Source organism: Eublepharis macularius, chromosome 4 (assembly GCF_028583425.1).
Source record: "Eublepharis macularius isolate TG4126 chromosome 4, MPM_Emac_v1.0, whole genome shotgun sequence".
NCBI lineage: Eukaryota > Metazoa > Chordata > Lepidosauria > Squamata > Eublepharidae > Eublepharis > Eublepharis macularius.
In genome coordinates, this window is record NC_072793.1 from 97851899 (window position 1) to 97879209 (window position 27311).

Consider the following 27311-nt stretch of genomic DNA (forward strand, 5'->3'; position numbering starts at 1 on the left):
TTAAAAACATTCAATTACAGTTGCAGACACACAGTACAAATAGACACAAACAGAAACCAATATGTATGTATAGAAACACAAAAAATGTTCATACCCTCTAAGGTGCAGTAAGGTGCACATCACACTACATGAAGGTAATGTAAAGGGATCCATCCATTTTTATCCAGCCCTTCTTTCAAGAAACTCAGGATGCTTTCACTACATTTAGTTCTTATAGGTACTCTCTGAAGTAGCTGAGGTTGAAGCGTGACTGGCCCAAGATCACCCGGTGAGCTTCCAGGTCTTAGTCCAGCACTCTGACCACTGCATCACATGGGCAGAGACATACACATTGTAATCTCTTTCTACTGGGCAGAGATACATATCAGCACATGGATGCCTATTAGACTTCACACATGGTGCCTGAATACACAATTCCCTGAGTATCTCCTGCCTATTAAATCAGGCAACTATACAGGCAAATAAGTGGGCTAGAATATCAGGATTGTGGGACCTCAGAGTTCTGCAGAAAAACTTTTCTCATGGGACCTGAGCAAAGTGGTAAGAACTACGCTTTTGTTCTTTCATTTGCCAAAACAGCCACTAAAGCACAGCCACTTCTAGCAGTGGGTGCTAGAAATGAAGCACACAGGTTGACCACAAGGAGGAGGGAGGAAATTGAAACATCAAAGTCTGCTGTAGAAGACTTGGGCAGAGCATAATTTCCTCCTTTTCTACAGGTAATTTAAAGCCTAGGTGCAGCCAGAAGGGTGAGCCAAGGGGTTCTTGGCTTTCAGCCCGTGGTTTTCTGTTGGCAGCATGACAGAAAAGAAAAAGTTTCAAAATCAGCAGTAAATACAGTTTACAAAACTATTTACTCAAGAATCATGAAACAGTAATTAGGAACCTATACTGGTTAAGAATTGAATGTGCCAGTATGCCTGAATGATACAATTTGATATAGTCTGTTATTCTTTGAAAAGGATACATTTTGAAACGGGACTCCCTGGATCTAGACAACCCGTTAGAACAAGAAATTAATCACAGCCACTTCCAAATTGAACCGGTGACCAGCTGAAACCTTGTGGAATTAATGTTGGACGTATTGACTAAAAAAGGACAGAGTGTGCATCGACTGTTGAGGTTTACTGCTTTGGACATAGCATAAATTGACCAGAACTTTAATGATGTTTGTGCAATATGAATTGTTGTGAATCTGTTTATGGAATTGTGCAATATGTTACATTTAACTTGTGATTACTACATGTTGAAGAATATTGAAGCACTCGAACTTTATTAATAACGGCATACCATATTTCAAGAATTTAGAAGGTACTGGTTTTATTAGCACATGATGCTACTTTAAGAAATTATTTTCTTGTTGGTACGGAGATTGATTATCTTGCTTGTTCATTCAGAAAATTGTGTGAATATTGTGTGAATTACTGTTTCATGATTCTTGAGTAAATGGCTTTGTAAACTGTATTTACTGTTGACCTTGAAACTCATACTTAGTAAGATTTCATGAATTTTTCTTTTCTGTCGTACTACTTGAGATATCATGATATTCTCTTGCCTTGTTTGTGTTGGTAACAGCATCACCAGCTTGGGACATCCTTGTTGATTCATTAACAACTTGAAGTCTATATGTTTTTTCTAAATTCTAATTTTCTGTTTATTTCATTTTGTAAACTGCTTTGAGTCCTTTATGTATGAGAAAAGTAGGACACAAATAATTCTCAATAAACAATTAACTTACTGTAATTCCCAAGAAACTGTTAGCTGTCTTGCAAATAATATGTATTGGAGATACCCAAACTAGAGTTGTTGATAAAAACCATAAAGGCTTAGGCATCATTTTATGATTTTACTAAAACAAGAATATAAGGTACAACATACAAGTATATGATGGAAGACTATTTTCAGCTGATTCTTCATTCAGATATAAGGAGTCATTAAAGCTGGCCAAGATTTGCCTGGTCCATAAAACTTAGCAAGAAAGTGCTACAACCATAATAAACCACAGAATTATATCCCAACCCCAGTACAACTTTTGTATAGGTGGGACTAGAGAAAATATTTGAAGGAGCAAAGCAGATTGTTAGAAGAGCAATCACCGCTGCACACACATACAGGGCTGAGAGCAAAGGAAAGGGAGCAGTTTTTCAGGGAGGGTGATCTACCTTTGCCCCCCTCTGCTGTTCTACTTACAACTATGCATTATTACTCCCTAGGAACTAGTGACATTTAATCTAAACACTGATCAACTATTTATCAAATATGAATGCCAAAGTGGAGGCAAGGAAAGCTCCACTTAGCTCTGTTAAAAATTCATTATGATGTTAAATTATAAGTAAGGCTTCAGACATTGCTGGCTGATGTTTCCTCCTGTGTCTACACAGAGCCTGATCCCTCATTCAAAGAAGCTAGAGGGAGATTTAATGATGCTGCCTGGCTCAAACAGGATCAGTCCCAGCATGAATTAATTAGTGCTTAATTACTGTCAATTACTCAGCATTACTGGGAATTGCTTGTAAATGGACAGGCTTTGATTGCTAATCCCAATTACTAATGTTATCTAATTGGGAGTGATTATTTTTTCTTTGGGTATGATGCTGAGTTTTGTGCCTCATGAGAAGCAAGGAAACACATTGCTTTCCTTTCGACACACTGGCATGATTTGCAGCTGGAATCAGAATGCCCACCCATGCCTTCCTTCCCTTCTGGGACTAGGCTGCACAGCTGCAGACCTAATGGAAGTTTAACTAAAATCACAGCACTGATTCTAACTGAACCCCCTCTTGAGGAAGTTTTACTCTAGCCAAAACTGAAGTGAACTTTGCCCTCCAAAGTCTCCATTCAAATATGCCTGTATAGAAAGGCATATAATGTGTAGAAAGAGGAGACACACCTACAAGTGTAAATGCTTCAGATCAGTCTCTCAGAACAAAATGTTAAGACAGAAATCACATGGCATTGTACATTCCAATTAGGAACAGTATAAAGCAGAACTAGTACCGTGCAGATAATGATAGACTTTCCAAAACAGAAAACACCACATTATAGTTAATGGATTCTGGTCTTGTGGTATTTTCTATGTGGAAAGAGATCAGGCTTCTTTGTGCAAAATTACACCAAAGTTTGGTCCAAAGCAACTCCAATTCATCAAGTACTTAACGCAACCTGCACATCTATGCCATTTTGTACAGAAGTAATCATGTACTGCACAAGCTGAAAATAATCTTTTCCAGTCATCTTCACATTGGGGTGGGAGAAAGATGGGCTATAGATATTTTAATACATTCACTAAAAAATTAAGATGACATGGCACTAATCACTAGGGTCTTTCTGGGTGTGCAGTTTCTATGCAGTATTCCTTCATGGCCAGAGCTGGTACTGCTTTGTAAAGCAGAACAGTAAATACTCACTTAGCATTACTCTCGTGTTTCCAACAGAATTGCTATGAGGACATTCTATAATGTAACATGGAGTTTTGTATATTTTCCCCAAATGTTTTTTCAAAAGCGTTCATGGATGAACAAAGGCAGTATAAATGTATTTTAATAAATGAAAATAAGATGAACAGCAGCTTTGGAGTGCTTTGATTAGAAACAGGAGTGATGGGGGTTCTTAATGCTTTGTCATCCTGACATTTGTCCACTAAAAGTCACCCCTGTAAGTTTTCCCTTTTATAATTCCCTACCTACAATCTTCTGCTTTTGATTGCAGCCATCTATGGTTGCTTTTCATTTTTAAAAAAGGTGGGAGTGGGTAGGAGACATGGAATTCAATACCTGGTTTTATTTCTCTGCCAGTTTGTTACTATAACTTTCTGGCTCAGTTTTATTTATTTATTTATATTTCAATTTATATACCACCCATCCTCAGGGGCTCTGGGCGGTGAACAAGTTAAAATCAATAAAAACAAGAAAACAACAATACTAAAATCAACATACAAAACAATAATGAAATAAATTAACCAAGTGAATGGTGGGGAGAACCCCCCCACCCCAAAGGTGGGAGGCCGACATGGCACCGTGCCCTTCAACCACTGAATGCCTGGCAGAACAGCTCTGTCTTACAGGCCCAGCAGAATGATAATATGTCCCGCTGGGCCTGGATCTCCATTGACAGTGCATTCCACCAGGTTGGGGCCAGGATTGAAAAGGCCCTGGCCCTGGTTGAAGCGAGGCGGGCTTCCTTAGGACTGGGGACCACCAGTAAACATTTATCCGCTGATCGAAGCGGTCTCCGGGAAACATACAGGGAGAGGCAGTTCAAACATAATGCCAGACTCTGATCTAGTGTTATGTGAATATGTCATAATCTTATCTGACAAAGACAGCTGTGGTTCTTGAAAGCTTATGCCTCAATAAAGTTGGTTAGTCTTAAAAGTGCTATTGGATTTTTTATTATTTTGCAACTACAGACAGGGACAGCGCCAGGGTGATGTCATCATGCAGCAAGCTGGGCCCATTGGCCAACAGGTGGCTGGGGCAGCGCACGGAGGCTGCCCGTGCTCCGCACGCCACCCTGGATGCCTGCCATGCCTGGCCCGTGGCTGCTGAGCCCAGCCAGGGGCGTGTGGTGTCGGTGGCGGCACGGGGCTGGCCTGCTCCAGCAGCTGTGGGCCAGGCACACCTCCACCCCTGGCACCCCCTCCAGCACCTGCCTCACCGCCTCAATGGTGGCGCTGGCCCTGACTACAGACTAATACGGCTAACTCCTCTGGATCTATGCCATAAGCTTGTGTGCTCCTGCCCTTGCACGATTGATTGATTGATGTCATTTATAGTCTGCCTTTCTCACTGAGACTCAATGCAGATTACACAGTACGAGCTTAGTACAATCAGTATCAAGTATATTTCCATACAGTATATCAAGTTCATTTCCATACAGTATCAAGTACATATCCATACAGTGTCAAGGACATTTCCATAAACAATGCCATAGGGTAAATAGATACAAGTTTAAAAAGACACAGCATTAGCAAAAATCCAATACAAAGCAGAAGAAAATACTGGAACAGAACCTAATCACTTCTAGGATTGACATAAGACAACATAAAGCACAGGTAGTACATAGTACATATTAAAAGCAACAGATAATATGTAAGGCAATATAGTGGTGAAGTCTATGGTCCCCACTTCAGCGCACAGCATAATTTGCCATTATATCTAAACTTGCAAATAGATTGTATTTGCCCCTCAAATGAGAACTAGCTAGTTTCAACAATGGTTTGCAATACAGATTTGGAGGGCCAGTGCAAAGTATGGTTGTACTGGCAAGCAATGGTTTGCAGAAAAGACAAACTAATTCATGTAATCTAAGCATGTGAGAGGCATGAGAGGCAGTGTACAAATACAGGGCTTGTTCATGGGTGTGTTTGACTGAACTTTCTGGGTGACAGTATTGCCTAGAGAATTTAATACTGATCAAATGAGCATTGTATCAGGTTCTATCCATTCCCACAATAAGCACTAGTCCTTTTGTAAATTATATACCAACTGATAATATAAATGTTAGATGAGGACCAGAAATGTGGAATGACTGGACAAAAGATATAATAGCAATTCAGTAGTAAAACTTTTCTTTAAAAAAAAACAGACTATGAACTGATGCTATGCATCATCTTTCCAGTGCAGGTCAAATGGGCCAGTTTCCCTAGATCTCTGAGAGACTGATGGGCATCTTTGTTGCTAGTATGACTGTAGTTTAACTCTAACCTGATGAAACATTGACTTAAGGGGTCAAGAGGAATTAGCTTTTCCCTGTGCATCTGGGGAAGATAAAACCAGATTAAAAAGAAATGTGATTTGAACAGAACTAGGGCAATCTCGATTGTTCTCCAATGTAGAGACTGTACTCCATGAGAAAAGAGTTCTTTCTTCTCTATTGTTTTCTCCAGAGAATTATATTAAATTGTTTTTTGTTTGAATTAAGGTTCATATTAGATTAGTCCTCAATTCACTGCAATATAATTGAATCCCATTAAACATGAGCATTTTTTTAATCGATCTCAGAATTTCAGTTGTATAACTTCTCCCTGTAGTTATGCCAACTGCACTGGTGTAATGCACTAGAAAACTTTTGTGTAAAAGTAATTAGGTTGTATGTTTCTTTTCCGAGTAGGTGAGCAACACAGAAGAGCCTCTTCTGCACTGGGGACATAATTCTTCACTATCCCTGAAGTCAAGCTGAAAGGCATGGAATTGGCTTGCATGTGGCCATTTGCATCTCTCATATTTGATCTGTGTGCCCTTCCCCTTTTGGTCATAGTTGGGCAGCTCTGTTCCAGCTGGTTGAGAACTGGGGTGGGGGTGAAGGGCAGCACAGATGATGACAACCTGCCCTCAACAAAGAGGCAGCTTTTTCAAACTTTATATTTACAACAGGTGTGAATGGAAATGGAGTGAAATTGACTGGCCTCCTCTACTTAGCTTGGAGGTGAAATGGACAAAGACTGGTCAATTTCAGTCATAGGGTCTCTTTGCAAAAAGAATGCAGAGCAAGCCCTTCTTGCTTTCAAACCAGAGATCCTTTGATCCTGTGCTGGACTTAACATTTAAAAAAAAAGGAAAAAGAGGATGGGAGGGGAGATGGAAAGGAGGAGAGAGGGAGTAGCTGAATAGACAAGAGCAGCCAAACACAATGAAGTGGGCTGGCAGGAGACTGGAGTGAGGGAAGAGGGTGGAACACCCAAAAACGGAATAAAGAGTGTGCATGGGGAAACAACAGACTGCAAAACAGATTTTTTAAAAAGTCATGGTATAAGCGCTCTCAGAAAAGCCAAAGAGTGTCTGGAGTGACTACTTATGGTAGTAAATCTGGTGCAGATGGTTAGGAAAAAAACATTGCAGTATGGGAATTGAACCGGCAAAATTGACTGGTGCAGAAGGGGTTTAGATCAACAGAGTGCATCAATAGTTAGTCACCGCCCAATCTGCACTAATAACTTCATAGGTGATCTGAACCTATGAGGAAGCAACTGGATGGAGAAGCAGTACAGGAAAAACTTAAGATGTGTTGACCATAGCTGTCATCTGGGGTGGGCCAGTGAGGCTTTAGCCAGGGCCCACAGAGACAGGAAGGACCCACTTGGAATAGGAGAGGAGTGATGTGTTTAACTCTAGAAATTACATGGGATTAAATACCTCTCACTGGCTTGCATTTCTCACCTGAGAAATGCTTCCTGCAGGTATTCCTTTGATCCCCTTCCTTCACTACCATTACTTTCTAACCTCATTTTGCAAAATACACCTCTCAAGGGACAGATAACCCTTGCAACAATAGCACAAACTTTCCACTAGCACTAGAGCTCTTGCACAAGTGGAGACACAAGAAAAAGACCATAGTAATCACTTGTGCTCAGTTAAATTTATTGTACCACTGGTTGCATTTCCACTCGAGCAAGATATTGTATAACCAATCCTGATTTTTCAGGAAGTGAACCTAGAAACTTATTCATTCTCTAAATATATGGGTGAGGGAGAACTCAACACCCCTCTTGAGGCCATTAAAAAAAAGCCCTGGAGTTTCTCTGCTTATGAGTAGCTCTTTACAGAGCTCTACTGTACACAATGCTAGAATAAGAAACATAATAACAGGTCAGGGATATCACAGGACAATCTCTCAAATGAGTTCCAATTTGGAAATGTATGAATGCTGAATTTGTGCATCAGTGAAAAAGATAGGTCTTGCATGTATATATCATTATATATATATGAGCAAACAAGAATGGAAGTGGGAGATGTTGCACAAGATCTTGCACAATCCCTTCTGCAAGTGCAACTATATTAAGTTGTTTTTGTTCTGTTTGCATATTTCTGGATTCCACCCATTGTCAGCAACTCTGGCACCATTTTGTCTTTTTCTTTTCTGAAAGGTGTTAAGACAAGAAGAAAGAAGAAGAAAGTGGGGGGGGGGGAGAGAAGAACAGGCAATATGCAGTAAAAATTGAAATGAGAGTTCCGTGCTACTGTGGTTAAAGATGAGCTTCAGATCTGAAATGCGTCTATTGGCATATACTATAATAGTGATGGAGACTGAATTGCTGAATGATTTGGAAGACTGCACAAACATGTCTTTTACTAAAGTGCAAGTTGAAAATGTTTGTTTCCTCCAGGAAAGATCACTGCTCTAGCTTGGAAGTCCAGCTTTATTATCCACCAAACTTCATGAGCTTCAGTTAGGGCTTTAATATTGTTTTGAAATGCAAGACCTGTCAGTTTCCCCTCTCCTTTATCCCTAATAGCCTGCAATTGAGGAAAGTTAATAATTAATGTGGAGCAATCACTAACAATTAACCAGAGTGCTGTGGTCATTAATTTTCTGACAAAGAAAGTCCGATCACTCGAAGTGCTCACTGCCACTGCTCAATGCTATTTGTCAAGGAGGTGACATACACAGCTTAAAGCGCAATTTCCTGTTTGATCTTCTAAGACTTGAAGAGGAAAGAATCCCCACCCCCCACCACCAAACACCCAAACCAGTGGAAAGTCACAAAAATTTGCTCAACATTTTGCAGATTTTAAGTTTTTCACACACTTAAATATTCTCTTATTTGATGCAGCAGGCTGGTTGTATTTGTTGTTTTTGAGTTTATTTATTGGCCCGTTCCTGCTCACTCCACTGAGCAAAGTCTGCTCCAGCCTAAGGAGTCTTCCTCCAATGCATGAGCCTCTTAAGTTGGAGGAAGGCTCTGTAGTCTGGAGGAACTTCCTCCAGCCAAAGGTTGGGTACATGTCATTGTTTTTTTATTGAAGTTGTACTGCTTTATTACATTTTAAAAACTGTATTTTTGTAAAATCAAAAAGAGTCCAGTAGCACCTTTAAGACTAACCAATTTTATTGTAGCATAAGCTTTCGAGAATCAAGTTCTCTTCGCCAGATGCATGTTACAGAGACTGGTCAAATACAGAAGAGGAGGAAGGAGAAGGGGAGGAGAGAGAAGAGGCAATTGGGGGGGAGGGGGAGGGTGCAACCAAAACATTCCTTTGCTAGTATACGTAAGCTGCCTTATGTACTTAACACAACAGAAAGGAGGGACATAAAACATTCTAAATAAATAAACAAATCAGTAACTCATACCATGTTCACACATATACTGTATTTACCCAGGATCCACACAGCTCATTCAAGCAATCAGTCTACTATTGCTGATCATTGTTCCAATACTCCTGTTGCCTCAAGACTCCATTAGTCAAAGGAACAGTCCCATGTGTTTAAATGAAGATCTGCCATAATCAGAGAAAAAAAATGTGCATTCCTGTTTCAGGAGTGGCATCCCCTGTCCCCAGCTACCTTTTCCTTCCCTCTGTCACCTTGCTGGTGGGGGGAGGAAGGCGCAGGGAACTGGCTGACTACACGCACTCCACCCAGGAGGCACACAGCCAAAATGGGCACATGTGCTCCCACGGCACTGGAAAATGATAAAATTTCCACCAATGTAGAGGGACTTTGATGCCAGAACTGAGCCTGAATGAGAGATGCTTTGGGGGAGACAGTGGGAGATGTAAAGTTGCCGTTGTCTCTGTGCCTCTTTCACTTTTAAAGTTGGACCCCTACCTTCTTTTTTAAAGAAGTTCTCTTCACGTATTACAGTGGTCACACATACAACCAGCATGTACATGGGCACAAATGTTTGTAAGAAACAGCAAAAACATGTTCACTTTACAAATGCAACTAGGGACCAGTACAAGTAAATGTGGAGTTTAAAACATATCAAGTTGACGTGCATTGAATGTAATATGAGAATTATTCAGCTCATGTATAAAGAAAAGTCAAGTGTATACTGTGGATGGACTATATGTGTGTTCATTGTAACTTGTAAACAGGACTTCTCCAGGTTTAAACAAATAGAACTCTTGCAGTTGTATCTAGTTTGAACTACATTTTGCTAGTCACCTTTCCACCAATATCTCATATTGGTTTAATCACTAAAGCCCCAAAAGACACAATTCTCAGCAATTTCTGGAAATCTGTTACTACTTTTGGCAATTAAGACTGCGCTGTTTCAGAAGTCCCTCCTTAATTTTCCACACAGCTTGGACAATAAAACTAAAAACAATTTATATTCCAGTAGCATAGCCAGAGGACCCAATAATACTTTCTCCTCAGGTTTTCCATCTATCAATAATTTAAGCATCTCCCTGCAGAGAAGCTTCATCTTAGAAGCTGTTTTGAGGCAGCCTACAAATATGAGGTTTTAAGACTAGTCTTGTCATTGCTCAGAATATCTGCAGTCTTTTCTGCACAGGTTTTATCATCAGTTCTGGCCCCATACTGCATGATTTCTCTCCAGAATTCTATACGCTTGCTTAAAATACCCCAATTCAGTCTCCAAACTGCTCCCCAGACTTTTTGCATTCTGCACAGGAAAAGGTTGCATCTGCCACTGAACTTATCCTTCCCTGGCTTTTCCACAGCTTTTCTGCCTGCACACATACCCCAATTCGTTTCTCCACAGGGAAATCAAACAGTAGCTTTTTTGAAGTGCAGATTGCTTTCTTTGGTGTGAGTAGGGTTTCCAGATGCTTGCTGGTGGTGGACAAACCCCCAGGGATTTTCTCCCTTGCCTGGTGATCTCCCAGTGATCAGCGGGAGGTAGCAAGTCCCCTGGAGGTTGCCCACCACCAGTAGGCGCTCAAAGAATGCATGCTGTGCACACACTCCCTGGGGGTGCGGCAACATCATTTCTGGAAGTGACATTGTTGCGCCGGCTGCGGGAGTGTTCCTGACCTTCGTTTGGAACTGATTTGGGCCCCAAACGGGCCAAACTGGGCCCATGCAGAGCATGGGAGCACTTGTATGGCTGGTGCAGTGACATCACTTCCAGAAGTGATGTCACCGCATCTGCCCCGGGGCACGCGAGTGCACAAAGTGCATGTGCAAAGAGAAACCTCATGCCTGACACAAGGTAAGTGCTGGGAAGCCTACCCTTCCAGTGGGAGGGGAGGGGGACCGGGCAACCCTAGGTGTGAGGCCTAGGCCTGGCCCTGCCTTTCATTCTCCTCTTTATCCTCCTGTGCCCTGATTTTTTAAAAAAAATGTTTAAATGGCAACATTGCAACTGGTGGGAAAAATGGCTGCAATGTGGTTAACATATGGCTGAATCCCACTTGATATTTTAAAGTTTCCCTGTGTGCTTCCTATCCATTTTTTGGGTGTTTTTTTAAAAACAGCTATGTTGCAACATTGATGCCTTAAAACAAACAAAAAAAACCTTGTAAGTTTCCTCAGTGGATCAACTGTCAAAACTGACATGTTCCCCAGAAAGGCCGCAGCAGAAATGGAGCATTTTTCTACTACAGAAAAATAAACAGACAGCACGTTGGTTTGACCCCCTCAAGTGCAGAATTAGAGAGGCCCAAAGCGGATCAGATTGAACAAAAATCAAGAAAACCTGGTGTAAGTGTGCATGAGGAAAATACCTGTGTTGCACTAGAACAGAAGACTTCAAAACAGAGATGCCATCTTTGTCAAGGTTCTTCAACAAAAGCCATGGGAATGCTGCCATCCCAGCCCTGGGGCTTAAGCCCCTTGGGGTGGTGGCAGCCATTTGCCTTCCTGGCTGGAGGGAGACAGACGAGCTTGCCCTGCTCCGGGCATAGCTTCTGCGAGGGCGGAGCTAAAGGACTGTTTCCCAGCCGCTCCGCCCTCGGAGGCTCAGTCTCCCCTCGTGCTCGGCCGAAGGAAGACTACTTTCTTCGCCAGCACGAGGCCTCAGGACGACCAGCCTGTGCGGGCTGGGGGCGGTTTGTAGAGGATAGCACCTGAAGTCCGTCTGGGGGGGGAAGGGGTGGTTGGTCCCTGTGTTCCTGCTCCCCCACGGAGATTGCGTCCCATTTCGGGTGGGAGGTTGCATCCCATTGCGGGCGGGTACTCTTGCCCCGCATTCCCTGCGGTTCAGCGGCCCGTGAGGTGCGCCTTTCCCTCACGGAGGTGGCATCCCATTGGGGCAACAAAAGCCATGGGAAACTGCTATTCCACAAATAACTATTGTTTATGTCTTTCAGTTAGAACAACACATAAAATGAAAAAGACCACCGTGAAAGGTAAGTCTGGAAGGTATTTATTTATGACTCCTAGGCAGCAGCTTTTCAAGCCACTTTTCTGAGGTGTGTTCTTAAGAGGAAAAAAGGTTAAAAAAGAGGAACTTTCAATGCTTCAAGAAGAGGAAGTACATTCTTTAGTGCTTAAAGATAACCAAAAAGATACACCAAAAGTGAGATGTGTGTGGCTGCCTAAAGGTTTCCCAAAGTGATTTGTCTTTGAAAGATACATGTGCAAAGCATAGAGAGCCCACATGCTCTCCCATAAAAACATCCCAAAATAAATGCTAAGAGAAGGGAGAAAAGAGACCATCTATTCTACATTTAATGTGTATTTGATGTTCTTGTGAACTGCTTCAATATTTTGCTAGAAACTGTGGTATGTACACAGAGGAATCAAGTAAATATATGGCCTAGCCCAAATTTTAGTCCCTAGCATTTCCTCAAGAAGCATGACTGAGAAAAATCTCTTCCCAAGAGCATTCAGAGTTACCACCAGTGTTTGCGATGCAGGGTTAGATGCACTACTGTTCTCACCCATTATATGGGTGCTTCTGGACGAAAACAAAAAGGAGATTTTGAGTGGTTTACATTATACAAGTAGTAGTCCTGTTGTGCATTCTCAAGCACTATTTTTGTTGTCATCTGGAATCATCATATGCTGTGGAGCTCTCATATCAACTCTTTTTCCTATTTAATGCTTGGCGGCATCATGGCTAAGTTGACTGGAGGATGGGTGCTACACTTTGCATGAAATCCCAGCTGTGGCCCCTAACCCTGCAGCTAGGTGCTGTTACCTGGCTGAATATTGCTGCTGTTGATAGTTTCCTGCCATTCTTCCCATTGGCCAGTCTAAACAATGAGGGCAGCAGCAGTCCATTAGGAAAGCTGGGAATAAGGAGACAAAGAGATTTGTTCTCTCTAGAACTGTGTAATGAATGACAAAGTCCTTCATTGGATGTTGCTGCAGTGAGACAGCTGAGAAGCCCTGGATGTTTATGTGCAGACAGAAGTTCAAGGAGTATGAATGCTAAGCAGCTGTAGTACCACACAAAGCTTCTTGCATCTTCCAGCCATTCAGGGCAAGCAAGCAAAGTACAGAAAAGGCAGCAGCTGAGGAAAAGCCAAAACCCCCTGACCCTTCGGATCCACATAAGAGCCCGCCTGAACTCCTCCCCCACTCCTCCTGGCAATGAGCTGAATGGAGAAACCTTTCCATCTACCACTTTCCTCAGTTGCTGCTATAATTGTTGTCACTGGAAGGAGGTTTTTATGCAATTCCCCCCTCCTAACTGGCATGCATGTATACCAGAGCTAGAATGCAATGTATACAAACATTTTAATTAAGAAAGGAAAAGAAATGGTAGTTTCACTAAGGTTCTCTCCATCATTTTCATGGTGAATGATGGTGGAGGACAGGTAATGTTGAGAGGTGGGGCCATCAGGCATGTCACCACCATTCCCTTGCCCTGGGTGTGGTCAGTTCCCACGTGATAGGATTATATAGCAATCTTGTTAGAAATGAGATAAATCATTAGTTCTTGAAAGAGAGCAGAAGGACTGGAAAGCAATATTTTATGAGGAACATTGTTTGGATTCTGAGGAATGAATGAATGAACAAACTATCCAAAGTACAGAAGAAAGGTTAATGTGGAAGATTTATATTTACCATCAATAAAGCAAGAGTTGCTTGTCTGTGGCTTCTTCCCACACCATTTCATGAACATGTAGATGGAGGAACCATGTGGGCATGGTCAATAATGGTTCATACTCACACAGCAGGTGCTTGAGTGCCATCATTATCATGGGAAAAAGTCACAAGGTGGCAGCTCCACATGGCTAGTAGTAAGTGAAAACTAGCCAGAGTCCATGTTCTCTCTCTTTGCATTTTATATCTTTTAGTGATTTATCCAAGATGGCGATCTGGGCTGATTCATTCAGTTTCCATTTGTGATGGTCATTTCAAAATCAAGTTATATGTGATACAGAGAATTACTACTTTTCATTGGCTCCATATTGAGGCCAAAGTAGAAAGAAGCTAAACTGTTTTGAAAATCCACCTCAACCTCACTTTTGGGGAAGATTTAAAGAGGCAACTATATATACTTCCTGAATGATCTGTAGGAGAGCCAGAGTATGTCCCTTTGTCTCTGCTAGGTGCCGTGAATTCAACTCCACTGCCCTGCCATTGCATTAATGCACACATGGAACGGAAAAGATCAGACCCGCATAGTGCTGCAGAGAGTGCTTTATCCATCTTGCAGGCAGCCCTGTGGCAACTGTGCTTTGTCTGTCTCCTGATAAGCGGGGACCTGAGTTTAAAGGACAGACTTGAAACAAGCTGCTGCTGTTTATGCAAATAGCGGCTATTTAAAAAACCAAAAACCTTCTCTGACTCAGATATTTTTTCCTTCTGTTGCCCAGCCAGGGCTTCCTGCTCAAGATTTCTCCTGCTGTGTTGGCTTGGCTAGTAAATACCTGTTTGAACAAGCAACACAGCCTGTTGGGGGAGAGAAGACGCAGGTAACAAAAGGAATATCATTCACCCCATGAGGAAAAAAAATGAAAGCTGTCTTGGACACAGGCAGAATCAATGTGGAAGAAAGGATGTTTACCTACAATTCGAAAAGCAGCATGTTGCAAAGCAAAGGTACTATAATAATTTCTATTATTCCTTTAGCATTCACACACAGAGACAGAGCAAGAAGCTAAACCTATTCTGCCGATTAACAAGAGCCTCAAATAAATGGAGGAAAATTAAATCCTAAGCACCCTGCCCTTGCAGAGGCATAATTAGTGCTGCCAAGCTAGTGCCTTTTACCTGGGCTAATCGTAACTGATTCAATCACGTTTAACTTGGTATGTGGCTAAATTGATGCTTGCAGCTTTCCCTTAAATGCAGTCTGTCGTTGTGTGCTGCATTTATCATCCTGTTCTCCTGGCTCTGTTCCTTGAGAGTCATTTTTTGGTTTCCCCCCCTCCCTTTCCTGAAGCAGAGAGCCCTACCTAAAGCTGTCTTCGAATAAGGACTAAATTTACAATTGCAACTTTGGTGGGGAGGGAGGAGGAACCCTGCCCCATTTATCTGTATCTAAGGTTATAATCTATCTATCTAGCCTTTTCGCCTCCAAATACACAAAGGGAGGGAGAGAAGCAGATGAGAGCCGCAGCTTGGATGCCCCTGCCTGTGTTATTGTATCCATTTTCCAATGGCAACGATGTGTGAAATGAAAATTGGACAGAGCTGGCTGCTCACAGACCTGGAATTTCATACAGGCTCGTTGAGGGACGGAGGGAGCCGAGACACAGAGAAGATGTTAGAGATGGGAGGGGAAAGGGAGAGTCTGTTGAATGGCTGCATGCACACATGGCCTGGGCAAATCCCACTCCAGTTTAATAGACCCTTCTAGTGGTGCTGGGAGCACTGTGCTCATTTACATTTCATTACTCAGAATGTGCTGCTACTTCGCGGTAGTTGAGATAATTTACAGAAGCCAAAAGGCTGAAGACACACTTCAAGGCACTCAGGAGTTTGCCTCCATGTCTTTTGCAAAACAGGACTCTGGTGTTAAGCAGCCCTTCCTGCAAATATATCTGTTACACTATCCTGCCTGCCACATTACAGACATTTTAGCATACACTCCCCACCTCACCCACAAGCTATGGGGGGTATATGTGGAGCTCAGTTCCATAGACACTGGTCGTCCATTCCTAACTTTCAGCCAAACCAGAGAAGGAAAAAAGGCATGGAAATGGAATCCCAGTCCTTTCTTCCCAGTTCCTGATCTTATTCACAAATACTCTTTCAGAGCACTTCCAGCAACTTAATTGTATGATTACAAAGTCCTATAAGCGACTCCATGACTTTGGGGATTTCTTTGAAACAGGGTATGTGTGGGGTGGGGGTGAGAGTGAGTGAAGATCTCAAGAGAACAGGATGTTAACAAAATTGTAGTTTGTGCCCAAAATTCAGAAACCCAAAGAGATGCCATCTACTCTTCTATCAGAAAGCAGAGGAAAAAAACAGATGAATGGCCTTGGCCATTTCGGAGAGTCATAAATTCATGATTATTGTCTTTGACATACTGGTTTAAGGATCTATTCTTTGCACAATAAAAGCACAGTCGTTACTTATTTATTGATGGGACCCAGATGTCTTCTCTCCAGGTGGCATGTCTGTTGTGAGAATACTGCATTTTCCTAGCATTCAAATCACATCATGGTGTTGCAGGAAACATGCATCCCACTCATCCAAAGCCAGTGGTATTATTGTCAATGCAATTGATGGGTTGGAGCCCACCAATCAATTCTGCATACACAAGGGATGTGTGTGATTTTGATGTGTGTTCCTTGGGGTCTTCATCCTACAGGAGCAACATTTTGAGGGGTATTTGGGGCTGCAGCAGGATGGGGAGGCAGAAAAATCATGATGTAATCAGCCTATCAGTGGACATTTTGGGTAGGATCCAAGTCCCTGTTAAATAGCAAAGAGTCCAGTAGCACCTTTATGACTAACCAACTTTATTGTAGCATAAGCTTTCTTCCTGTTTCTGGGCACTAGTCTGGCCCAAGGAGAGAGCCTTATGTTACAATCGTATCTGCTACCATGCTCTTGATTGGGACTCTCACTTAAGAGATTTACAACAAGCATTTTTGGGGCTACAGTGCCCACCAAATGAGGTGAGGACACAAATTGACAGGGCCAGACTAGTACCCAGAAACAGTCTGCTGCAGGACAAACCAAAAAGAACCAGCAGCAGAACACCACTGGTTGTCACCTATAGTTCCCAGCTCAAACCCATCCAACATATATTCAGTGATCTACAGCCCATCCTGGAAAACGATGCCTCTCTCTCACAAGCCCTGGGTGGAAGACCTCTCCTTGCCTACAGACAGCCTCCTAACCTTAAATGCCTTCTTACTAACAACCACGAACTGGCTAACTGAGTCACCAACACAGGTACCAGACCTTGCAACAGACCCAGATGCCAACTCTCCCCTCATATCTATCCAGAAAATATGATTACAGGACCCAATGGCGTCAACTACACTGTCTCTGGCTCTTACAACTGCTCATTCTCCAATGTGATATATGCCCTCATGTTCCAACAGTCCATCTGCTCTGTACATTGGACTAACCAGCCAACCTCTGCGCAAAAGAATAAATGGACACAAATCTGACATTAAAAATGGCAACATCCAGAAATCAGTGAGAGAACACTTCAATCTACCAGGACATTCCATCAAGGACTTAAAGGTCACTATAGTTCAACAGAAATATTTCAAAAACAAAATCCAATGGGAAGCTGCTGAATTGGAATTCATATATAAATTTGACTCAGTCAGACTTGGATTGAATAAAGACTATGACTGGTTATCTCATTACCAAAAGTAACTTCCTTCAGGCATTCTACTCAGATTCTGCCATGGAGGGGAGGGGTCACACTCAGCCTGGATTGTGAATTCCCTTACTCCCTGCACCCTCTCCCCCATCCCCTCACCACCTATATATCTCTGGCCAGTTTCTTCATACCCTCCATGCATCTGATGAAGAGACCTGTGGCTCTTGAAAGCTTATGCTACAATAAAGTTGGTTCGTCTTAAAGGTGCTACTGGACTCTTTGCTATTTTGCTACTGCAGACTAACACGAATAACTCCTCTGGATCCAAGTCCCTGTTACGGGTGTAGATTGTGGGTCATAGAAACCTAGTTGATGCATTCAACATCAATGAGGATAAACCAAGTCAACATATATGTGACAATTTGAGACTTTTTTTTGCTATTATTATTTTTTGGATTTATTCTCTGTTTTGTGCCTCAAAATCTGGAAAATATCTTGAGGCTGTGTATTGTGAAACATACTACCTTAATTTTTTTTTTTTGCTAAGTAGAAAGAGGATGAACAGCAGAAGCACCCTTCTTCCATAGAAAAGCTGTTTTGTCACAGCAAAGTAGGGATGCTTGAACACCTGCCGGTTTGGCTCATGTCTTGTTTGCCACTTCCAATCAGGCAGCTGATAAACTGACAGACTGATCAGGTATTTGCAACCTGTTTGTGCCATTCAGCACCAACAGGCTAGTTGCAGCATTGGCTCTAAAGTCTACTCCTAACTGAGGGTCAGTTTCTAACCTCCTGCTGTGGAAGCTTTAGTGGGTTTCAGTATTGCTGCAAACCAGAAAAGTTAGGATGGGGGAATCAGCATCTGACTCACAGCTGACTCCAGGTATCAGCTGAGAGTTGGCTTCTGATCTTCCAGCCCTGGAAACTTTGATGCCTGCTAGCCTGCTGCTGGGATGCAGCAACTTTTGGGAGAGAAAAGAGTCAGAAGCTGACTCCCAGATGATGAAGGGATCAATTAAGAGGCTTCTGATCTCCAGCTTTGCTGGAGGGGGGGGCAGTTCAAAGCCTGCTTCTACACATCAGCTTCCCCCCTCCGTGCAAACCTTGGCTATGTTCCAGCAAGTCTGGCATGTAACAAAGATTCCGGGGCTAGGTGATCAGAAGCCAAATCTCAGCTGATTGGGAGCTCAGCGAGGCGCCAGCTTCTGATGCCTGCCCCAACTACCAAGAGAAAACTGTTCTTTCTTGAATCTGTGTTTCAGCTCATGATCTGTGTTGTCCATGGTGCACTCAGCTGCTGAATAGATTCTCTGCAAAATTTGTGGCATCTCTAAGAAGACAATTATCCCCTCTATAATAACATGTGGACCTGATATTACACTATGAAAGAATACTGAGCTACCTGTAAAAAATAGTTGGAGGTATGAATTAGTTGGCTTTGCTGAGACTGATTTACCCTCTTGCTGTAGAGCTTTCATGTAAAACATTCTAGAAATCTAAAGCTAAGCAATCATTAGCCTGGAAAATGCTTGAATGTTATAGATTTCCTTGAACTCTCATGTAAATTATTCCCAACTTCCCAAAGGAAGAACAGGGTATATATAATAATTTTTTTGGCAAGTTCATTTCTACTGCCCCAACACTGATGTGAAAGCGCATTACTGTTCCTGAGGTCTATAACTTAGTACCCGAAATGATTCCATTATCCTTCACTTACCAAGGCCTTCGTCGAACATCGTATAGGTCAATCTTATCAGGCACCCTCCAGGGAGTAGCTGTAATGAGAAAAAAAAAGAAACACAAGAAGCTGTGGCATGCTCACAGTGGCAGCAAAAGTTGGTACTTAATAATCAGTGGGGAGGAAGACAGCAAAGACTTCACAGAAAGTTTCACCTTTGGGAAAGGAGAAACTTGGCTGTGGAAGCATCTCCACGGCATCCCCCGTTAAAAGGATCATGTCGCAGGTTTTACAAAAGTCCTCCACCCGAGACCCTGAAGAGATGTTGCCAGTTAAAAAAAAGACAAAAAATGTCTTCGATAGATTAATGGTCTACCTCTGTATAAGACAGCTTCATGTGTTCAGATGTAAGAATGCTGCTTACAACAAAAGTGTTCTAAGCTAATGAGAAGCAAAGTCCTAGAGCAACATGAACAAATTGGAAGGGGTGCCCTTTAGGGAAGGGCAGGTCTCGTCCTTTCTGGCTCCATGTGATGGACTGCTTTAGGAGCACCTGTATCTCTGGCCAGTTCCCTGGCCCTGTGCTTTGAGTGAGTTTCACTGTAAAGAAATAAATAGACCTATACTGTAGTTATGGACACTATTGACACACATTTGAATTTGTACATTTTATTTGGACCTATTTTTAGATTTTGAAAATTCTCGTGAATTAAAAAGCAGATTATAAATTCTCTACAATCAAATATATTCTTTATATATATTGTCTCCAAAACACACTAGTTTGTCTTGTGTTGCTAACATTCCTTAGTTATTGTAGCATGTAAAATAAATACTCTTAAAATAAGAGTATTTATTTTGGAAAGGTTTTCACAACTTAATCTTGAATAGATACAGTTTTATTAATGGTTGAATTTGTAATTTCTATTTATTCCCAAGAGTTTAGATTAGCATTCTGAGGTTGGATTGGCTTGTCCATGGTTAGTGTGGTATAATAGATATAATTTTTGACATGATTTCAGATCCTCTTTCAATGTTCTTGATTTTACTCTTCTAAACTATCTCTTTGCTCTATTAGTATATTAAAAGTAGAATTGTATATTCTCCTTTAAAATGCTAATAACAGAGTAAAGGAACTAGTTTTGAAGAACAGAACCAAGTGGAGGTTGAAAGGTTAACCCCCCACTCCCCTCCCTGCATACCCTCAAAGCAAACTGAGACTGTGTGACTTTATGGAAGGAATAAGGTATGTGGTCTTTGTCTCGTCTGCTTGAACCCTCAGCCATGAACTCAGTAGGAAGCCTTGGACAAGCCACTCTGGACAAACTGGATGTCACATTCAGAGGCATATAACACTACCCTCATGTCAATTCAGAGGGGAAAACCCTTTTCTTGTCAGGATAAGAGCAGCACTAGGCAGAGGGGTGCTCAACTCCTCCCTACCCTGCTGTTTCCCACTTGAAATTGCATTCCCAGATATGAGAACCTTAAAGCCACTTGGGGGGAGCAGCAAAACAGCAGGTGGAGTTAACCACAGTACCCACCCAGCTGAATTTTTTTGATAGAGAGAATAATATATTATCCATCTGTATGCCACATCCAGCTTGGTCTGCTCTCTCAATCACCATCCCCCCACCTGTAAAATGGGCCTATTAATGACCTACCTTGCAACATTGTTGTGAAGATAAATGAGATAAGGATTGCAAGGAATGAAGCACATTAAAAATGTTAGGAAGATGGCTGAGAAGTGAGGAGCTGCTGGGAAAGTAGGACAACTGAGGACAGCCATGATACTGAGAAGGAGCTGGAAGAGGGTGAAGGCAGGTGGAGAGACAGAGAAAAGAAGAAGAGGAAGAAGAAGAAGAAGAAGAGAGCAATGAGCTGAGTATAGAAAGAAAAGCGTGGATGTTCCACAGACTCCTGATGAGATGCACACAGTACATAACACAAGGTTCTCTCAATTCATTTGATTTTTTTTTTGCCATCATGCTAGTTTTTAGAATCATCAATGTGGTCTGCTGATTTGTGGGGGGAAGAGAGACCAATTACCCACTTTCTTTATCACCAATGATCACATCCATACTTCACATTTAGCCCATAATGTGAAATCCTGGATAGAAAGGAAAGGCAGGCAGGCCAAGAGATCACTACCTTCCATCACAAGCACCTCCTGGGCCATGTGCTGTTAATGAAACTAATCACAACAGGATCAATCATCAAAGGCAATGGCCTAAGGCAAACTACTATTGGAAAAATGGTTCGTTCCATTAATTTTACTGTGCATTATGAGCCCACTTTTCTCACTGAGACTCAAGGTGGATTACACAGTGTGATTCAATACAACTAGCAGCACATTTCCCCCCTTTTGTTTTAAGAGAGTCACAAACCTGGATAGAAGCGAGTCACACCTGTGGCACTGCCAAAGACCTGCCATAGCAGAGATGGGTCTTCTTTTCGGTTTTCAACAAATACATCCTCCAGGGCTTCTGTCCAGTTCAGCTCGTTGAGAATTACAGTAGCTGCGAGAAACCAAGAGGGAACTAGATTAACATGGCTGGGACGTAGAAGGCAAAAGACAGATGACTTCATTCTCTGGCAATTAAATATAACTCAAGAAGTTGTCATCAAAATACATGGATGCAGAGTGAGGTTGACCTTTTCTACTGACTCCATTGGCGGAGCTGATACCAGCTGAGGAACTGTTACTAACTGTGCTCAGTATTCCTGGCTGGGTTAATTGTCACAGGTTCCTACTTTCACTAACCCACAGTATGCTCCGATTCTCTCTTAAATGCTTCTTTTTTTCTTTTCAGACCCTTTCCTGATCTCTGTGTAAGCAAATAATCAAATATGACATGCAAAACTATCACTGTACCATGAAAGGCATTTTCTCATATGCATTATACCCACAACCAAGATCCACAATGGTAATCATACTGTAGGAAGCGTACATTCTTTGCATGCAGAAGGTGCTAAATTTAATAATCCCAGTGATCTCAAGCTATAGGATCTCAGGTAGTAGGGTTAGGAAAGACTTTCACCAGGACCCTGCCAAAGCTGCTGCCAATTTGAATAGACAGCACTGGACAAGATGGATCCAAGGGGATGTGGCTCAACAGTACAGCATCTGCCTGGCATGCAAAAGGCCCCAGGTTCAATCCCTGGCATTTCCAGTTAAAAGGATCAGGCAGTAGGTGATATGAAGGGCTTCTGCCTGAGACCCTGGATGGGCACTGCTTGTCTGAGTAGACAATACTGATCTTAATGGACTGATGATATGATTCAGTATAAGACAGCTTTATGTGTTCATGTGTTTAAGGGAACCTAGTACATTAGCTGAAGCCACATCTATCTATGCCAGTTTTTCTAGATGTAGCCTGCACAGAAAGTATGTATAATAGAAGGATAGACAGTAGAAGGACCTGCACAGATGCTAATCAAGTGTGTTCATAACTACAGATCTACATCATGATGATCAGTGCTATGATTTCCATGGTACTGACCCCAATCACAATAATAACTTTGTTAATACCACCTATAAATGTATATAAAATACCAAACATTACCAGAAATACGTATTTACAACAGTGACTGATATTTGGTCGTGGCTCCTAATGGAATAAAGACTGTATAAATCATGCTATCATCTGGCTCATCAGATACGTATGTAGCACACAGTAATAAAAAACCCCAACCTAAATAAAGCTACTTGCTCACTAGTTTATTTATTTGTTGACGAATTTTATTTTTTTCATTTTAGCTTGATGTACAACAAAACCATGCTAAAATAAAAACAATAACCCCCCCCCAAAAAACAGCAGAAGAGGTATAAAAAACAGCAGAGATATAATCCGATAAAATAAAAGACTTACCAGTCAAACAGTCAAGCCTTGTAAAAGAAAAAGGCACCACACATAAAATGGAGGAAAAGTATCCCATAAACGGGGCTACCAATGAAATGGCCTCTCTCAATTCACTGCTGGTCTCAACTCTGAAGGTAGGGGACTCTAAGAAGTGCCTGTGATGCAGATCTTAAAGAGCAGCAGGCAGGTTCTTAGGAAAGACTGTACAGGTACCCTGGTTTCAAGTTATTTGGGGCTTTATTAAATGAGAAACTAGAACCATGAGTTGTGCCTGGAAACACACTGGCAGCCACTGCAGATCTTTTAACACTGCATAAATATTCTGTGGATATATATCTTGCTTTCTGTAGAACATATCAAGCCATTCTATAGTCGTACAGGAAAAAAATCCAACACACTTGACAATGAAAGCTTTATTCAAGACTTTAAGAACATCAAAGCTTTATGCAGAATGTGATATGCATTTATGCAATTATGCCACCTGCAGCAGATGGGAAATAAATTGCCTGCATCCCCTTTAGAAACCACTGCCAAATTGTCCCCTTATAAGCCAGATCCAAAGAGAGTGAATGAGGGAAAAAAGGCCCTACTGGGACTGGTCCCATTCTGCATTCATGGTGGCCCTTCCGTCTAATGCAAAAGCAATTAAGATGCCAGCAAACAGCGGTTTTAAATTATTTAGCTATTAAGGGAAGTGATAACCGCAGAGCAGCCTGACTCTGTGATTAATCATCTAGGGCTGGGATTTAAGGAATGTGCAGAGGGACAGGCACTTGGTTACTTGTTGCTGCCAGCCTGCCCCTTTTTTTTTTTACACAGGATTCCCCCATCTCCAAAGAAATGTCTAATGCCAGCACTCAGGGGGAGAGAGATTCTCTCCTTCATTCTTGGAAAGCTACAGCTTGAACCAAGGAAGGGGAAAGTGGGTTGAACATTGATGGGTAAGGTGAGAAAGAGTTGCGTGCCTCACAGAACCTCATCACTCTGCTCAGCCTCTCACATGAACACTCAGAAGATCATGCCATCCTTCTCCTGCTGAAGATTTCAAAGTCTTCTATGAGAAGCCAAGAAACAATCCCAACAAATTTCACAAGAGTCCAACAGCTGCATCCTCTCCATTTCACAGTCAAGAAAACAGGTCACACAGGCCGGTTCACAGGTGGGTCCAAAGCATCACAGCCTGGTATCACAGAGTGCACCAGCAAACCTTGCAGTCATGTCCAAGGTGAAAAACACAGCTCCTTTGCACCTTTGTTGGCTTATCCTAATTGATCTTTTCTTTCTAAGCTTTTTGAAATGCATACAACTTGGATAAAATAACTCCTCCTCCTCCTTTCCACTGCAGTCTTGTGGGGAAACACTTGAATTTATTAAGTGTGAACTCTACTGATTTCCAAGACATCTTCATGACTGTCAGTCTTACCCTGTGGCTTTTTCAGCAGATGTATTATCATGCACATATTTTTCTTAGCCAGGAGAGGTTCCTTGCTGCATGCACAGAGGAGATCACTTTCCATATTGAAAGGGAAAGGGTTTGACCTCCTCTCTTCAGCACTTGGAACAAGATTCAGAAGACCTTTTGCCTCACTCACAACACTGCCAGACTGCTAAATTAAAATAGGGACTTGCACCTTCTGCTAGCTTGTGTCCAGGACAGTGCAATAGGGTGACATTTGAACAAGGGCAACAATCCATACAAATGAAGCACATCCAAATCTGACATGGCTTTCCAAAGTGTCTTAGGAACTCTGTATGCAAAACAAGAGAAAACAATAGGCAACATAGTGCTAGGGATGTTTTAATGTTTTTATAATGTTTTTACTGTTTTTAATTTGTTGTCAAACCGCCCTGAGCCCGTCTGACGGGGAGGGTGGTCTAAAAATGTAATTAAATAAATAATCAATAAATAAATGGAATGAACAGGAAAACAATTGCTTTTATTTCATGCAAAGGTTGGCTAAATGATTATTTCTTGTCATCACACATTCAGGCACTGTGTTAGGTATCACGCTGCTATAGCTGTAGCCAGGGAGTGCATAAGAGGATTGCACATTTCTCCATGTAAGCGAGCCAAAGCTACAACTGCCTGCATGAAAGAGCAGAGTGCAAAGCCAAGATGAAATGAAATTAGCTACAGTTTGCTAATTTTGCAGTTCAACTCAGGTCAGTTTCCCACTCCAAAGATGAACTGCCAGCCTGATGCCCATCTTTTATTGACACTGCCATTCTAGCTCCTTTAGGCTCTTATGCCTTTCAGCCCTTCTGTCCCTCTTCCTGGTGCAAAGCATGACTATCATAGATAAATGAGCCAATTCCTGGTTTTTTCTCACCATGACTAATTGACATTCCACACTTCTACTAAGGGTCATATCTATGAACAAGGGAGTAGAATGTATGAAGAATTCTCATTTTGGAGGCCATTTGGAACATTGTTATTTACTTCCATAAAAGTTTAACTCATAACATCAATGAACCTCACTATCACATCACACTAATAATTACACCACATTGGCTCTCTTCTATAAATCAGCCTGCAAATGAAATGGTATACCAAAAGACAAGTCCAAAAGTATGCAAGAACTGCATTATTGTCATTGTGTGTTTACATTTCTTCACACAGCTCCTTTCAATGATAGTAAAACAGTGCTATTGCCCCCCCCCCATAACTGCTTCAGAGATGATACAGGAAAGTAAAGTTTTACACAAATTTTAAATTCAGCAACATTTCAGAACAAAGTCAATTGTTTCAAAGCAAAATCAAAGTTCTTAATATTTAAAAACATTGTCAGAATTTATTTCTGAAATTTGACTTTGAGAGCTAATTTTTTTTAAAAAAATTAAAACTTCACTCTTGTTGATAAATTTTGAGGATCTTTACTTTAAATATCAGCTGGCTAAATTCAGCACTGTCAGTCCTCATGGAAAAACGTAAAATTTGCACACAACTTTAAGCCAGGAGAATTTGGTTTAGAATTTCCTTATTCCCAAACACAACTTTTTTTGGCTTGACAGGGCAGTTTTGGAAAATATGCACATTTGAACAGAAGGAACTTTTCCTCTGCTAAGAAGTTAGAAGACTGGAGTGTCCCAATCAAGCAAACAAAGAATTACTGGAGGGAGTTTGGTTCTCTGAGAGCAGACATAGGGGTACAAATAAAAGGAAGAAGAGAGCTATAGATACTCAGGAGTAGAAAGGAAGGAGCATCGCATGCAGTGAAGGAATACTAATGATGTGGGTGTTTTTTCTTTTTCTTTGGATTTTATTTGCCCATGTGGAACTCATTCAACAAATACCTCCATTGTACTAACTATGTGAATATCTTAAGGGAGGATTCTACTTCCAGGTAGTTGAAGAGCAGGGCTGAGCCCTCACTTACCTCTGCTATTTCAGGGTTTCAGGTATGACAACAACAGAAGGTGATTGTTTCAGCGTTGCAGCTGACAAACAAAAAAAGTTAGGACTTGCCTTCATAATGAGCTATTACCCTTCAGAGGAAGGTCCAGACATCCTGAGCCCCATCACAGGCAAAAAAGATACCCCCCTAAAACTCTGTCTAGACTGCAGAAAGTAGGTAAGATTCAGACTCCTCCAAAGGCTTCATTGCCACCTCTCTCTGTCTTTTTAGTATGCCTCCTCTTCTTCCTTTTTTGATTTTCCTACCTCCTGGCAGTCAATCAACAAAACATTACACGGTGCAAGATTCTGTATTATTAGGGCTGAGAAAAATGCTTTATGAATTGATTGCCTTTAGTCTATATAATGGGGTGGAGAACGGAAAACAAAATAGTAATCTCTCCAAAGTATCTGTCTCTCTCCTTTTATTAGGTTAGTACAGTTAGAACTGGCAGCTTCTTTTGTAATCAGAGCAATAAAGTCAGGCATTGCATTAGTCCTGAGCAGATGTTCTCATGTACAGCTTTGGGAAGGGGAATCATGATCACACCAAATAGCCTTATCTTAGACATTGTATCAGATGGCATGCATTTCTAATGGCTAAGGTGGCAGACCCCAATGCCTGTAGCCCCCAGTAGTGGGATCTGTACAGAACCAGGGAATTGAATTTGTTGAACAGTACAATTTCTTTGAAGACAGTCAAAGCTCTACATTCTGCATGACACAGAAGCCTGGGATGGTGGTTTCCAAAGCATGTAAAGGTAGGGGTGTGTGATTCTGGATTCATGAACCAGCTAAATAGCTGGATTTATGCCGATCCAACATAATCTGGCTATGACAGATCACACTGGAGAATCCCAGATTGGATCCAAGAAACCAAACTCTGATGGCCTGGATTATTTGGCTGCAGGCAGTCACAGTAGAGGTGGAACAGCAGCAGTAAACGAGCAGGCAGCGGGCAAAGTGGTGGAAAGCTCCGCACCATGGCCGATTCCAGATGACTAA

The 27311-nt window shown here is 41.8% G+C and overlaps 1 protein-coding gene across 1 annotated transcript in view; it reads right to left on the bottom strand.

The window, feature by feature from the left end:
• CACNA2D2 (calcium voltage-gated channel auxiliary subunit alpha2delta 2) overlaps positions 1-27311 on the bottom strand; it is a 935072-nt gene that overhangs the window by 156216 nt on the left and 751545 nt on the right. Inside the window, exons 7-8 of the mRNA XM_054977462.1 lie at positions 21437-21568; positions 19092-19149 (exon numbers count right to left, since the gene is read on the bottom strand). Of these exons, the coding sequence (XP_054833437.1) occupies positions 19092-19149; positions 21437-21568 (190 nt within the window). The remainder of the gene's footprint in view (positions 1-19091; positions 19150-21436; positions 21569-27311) is intronic.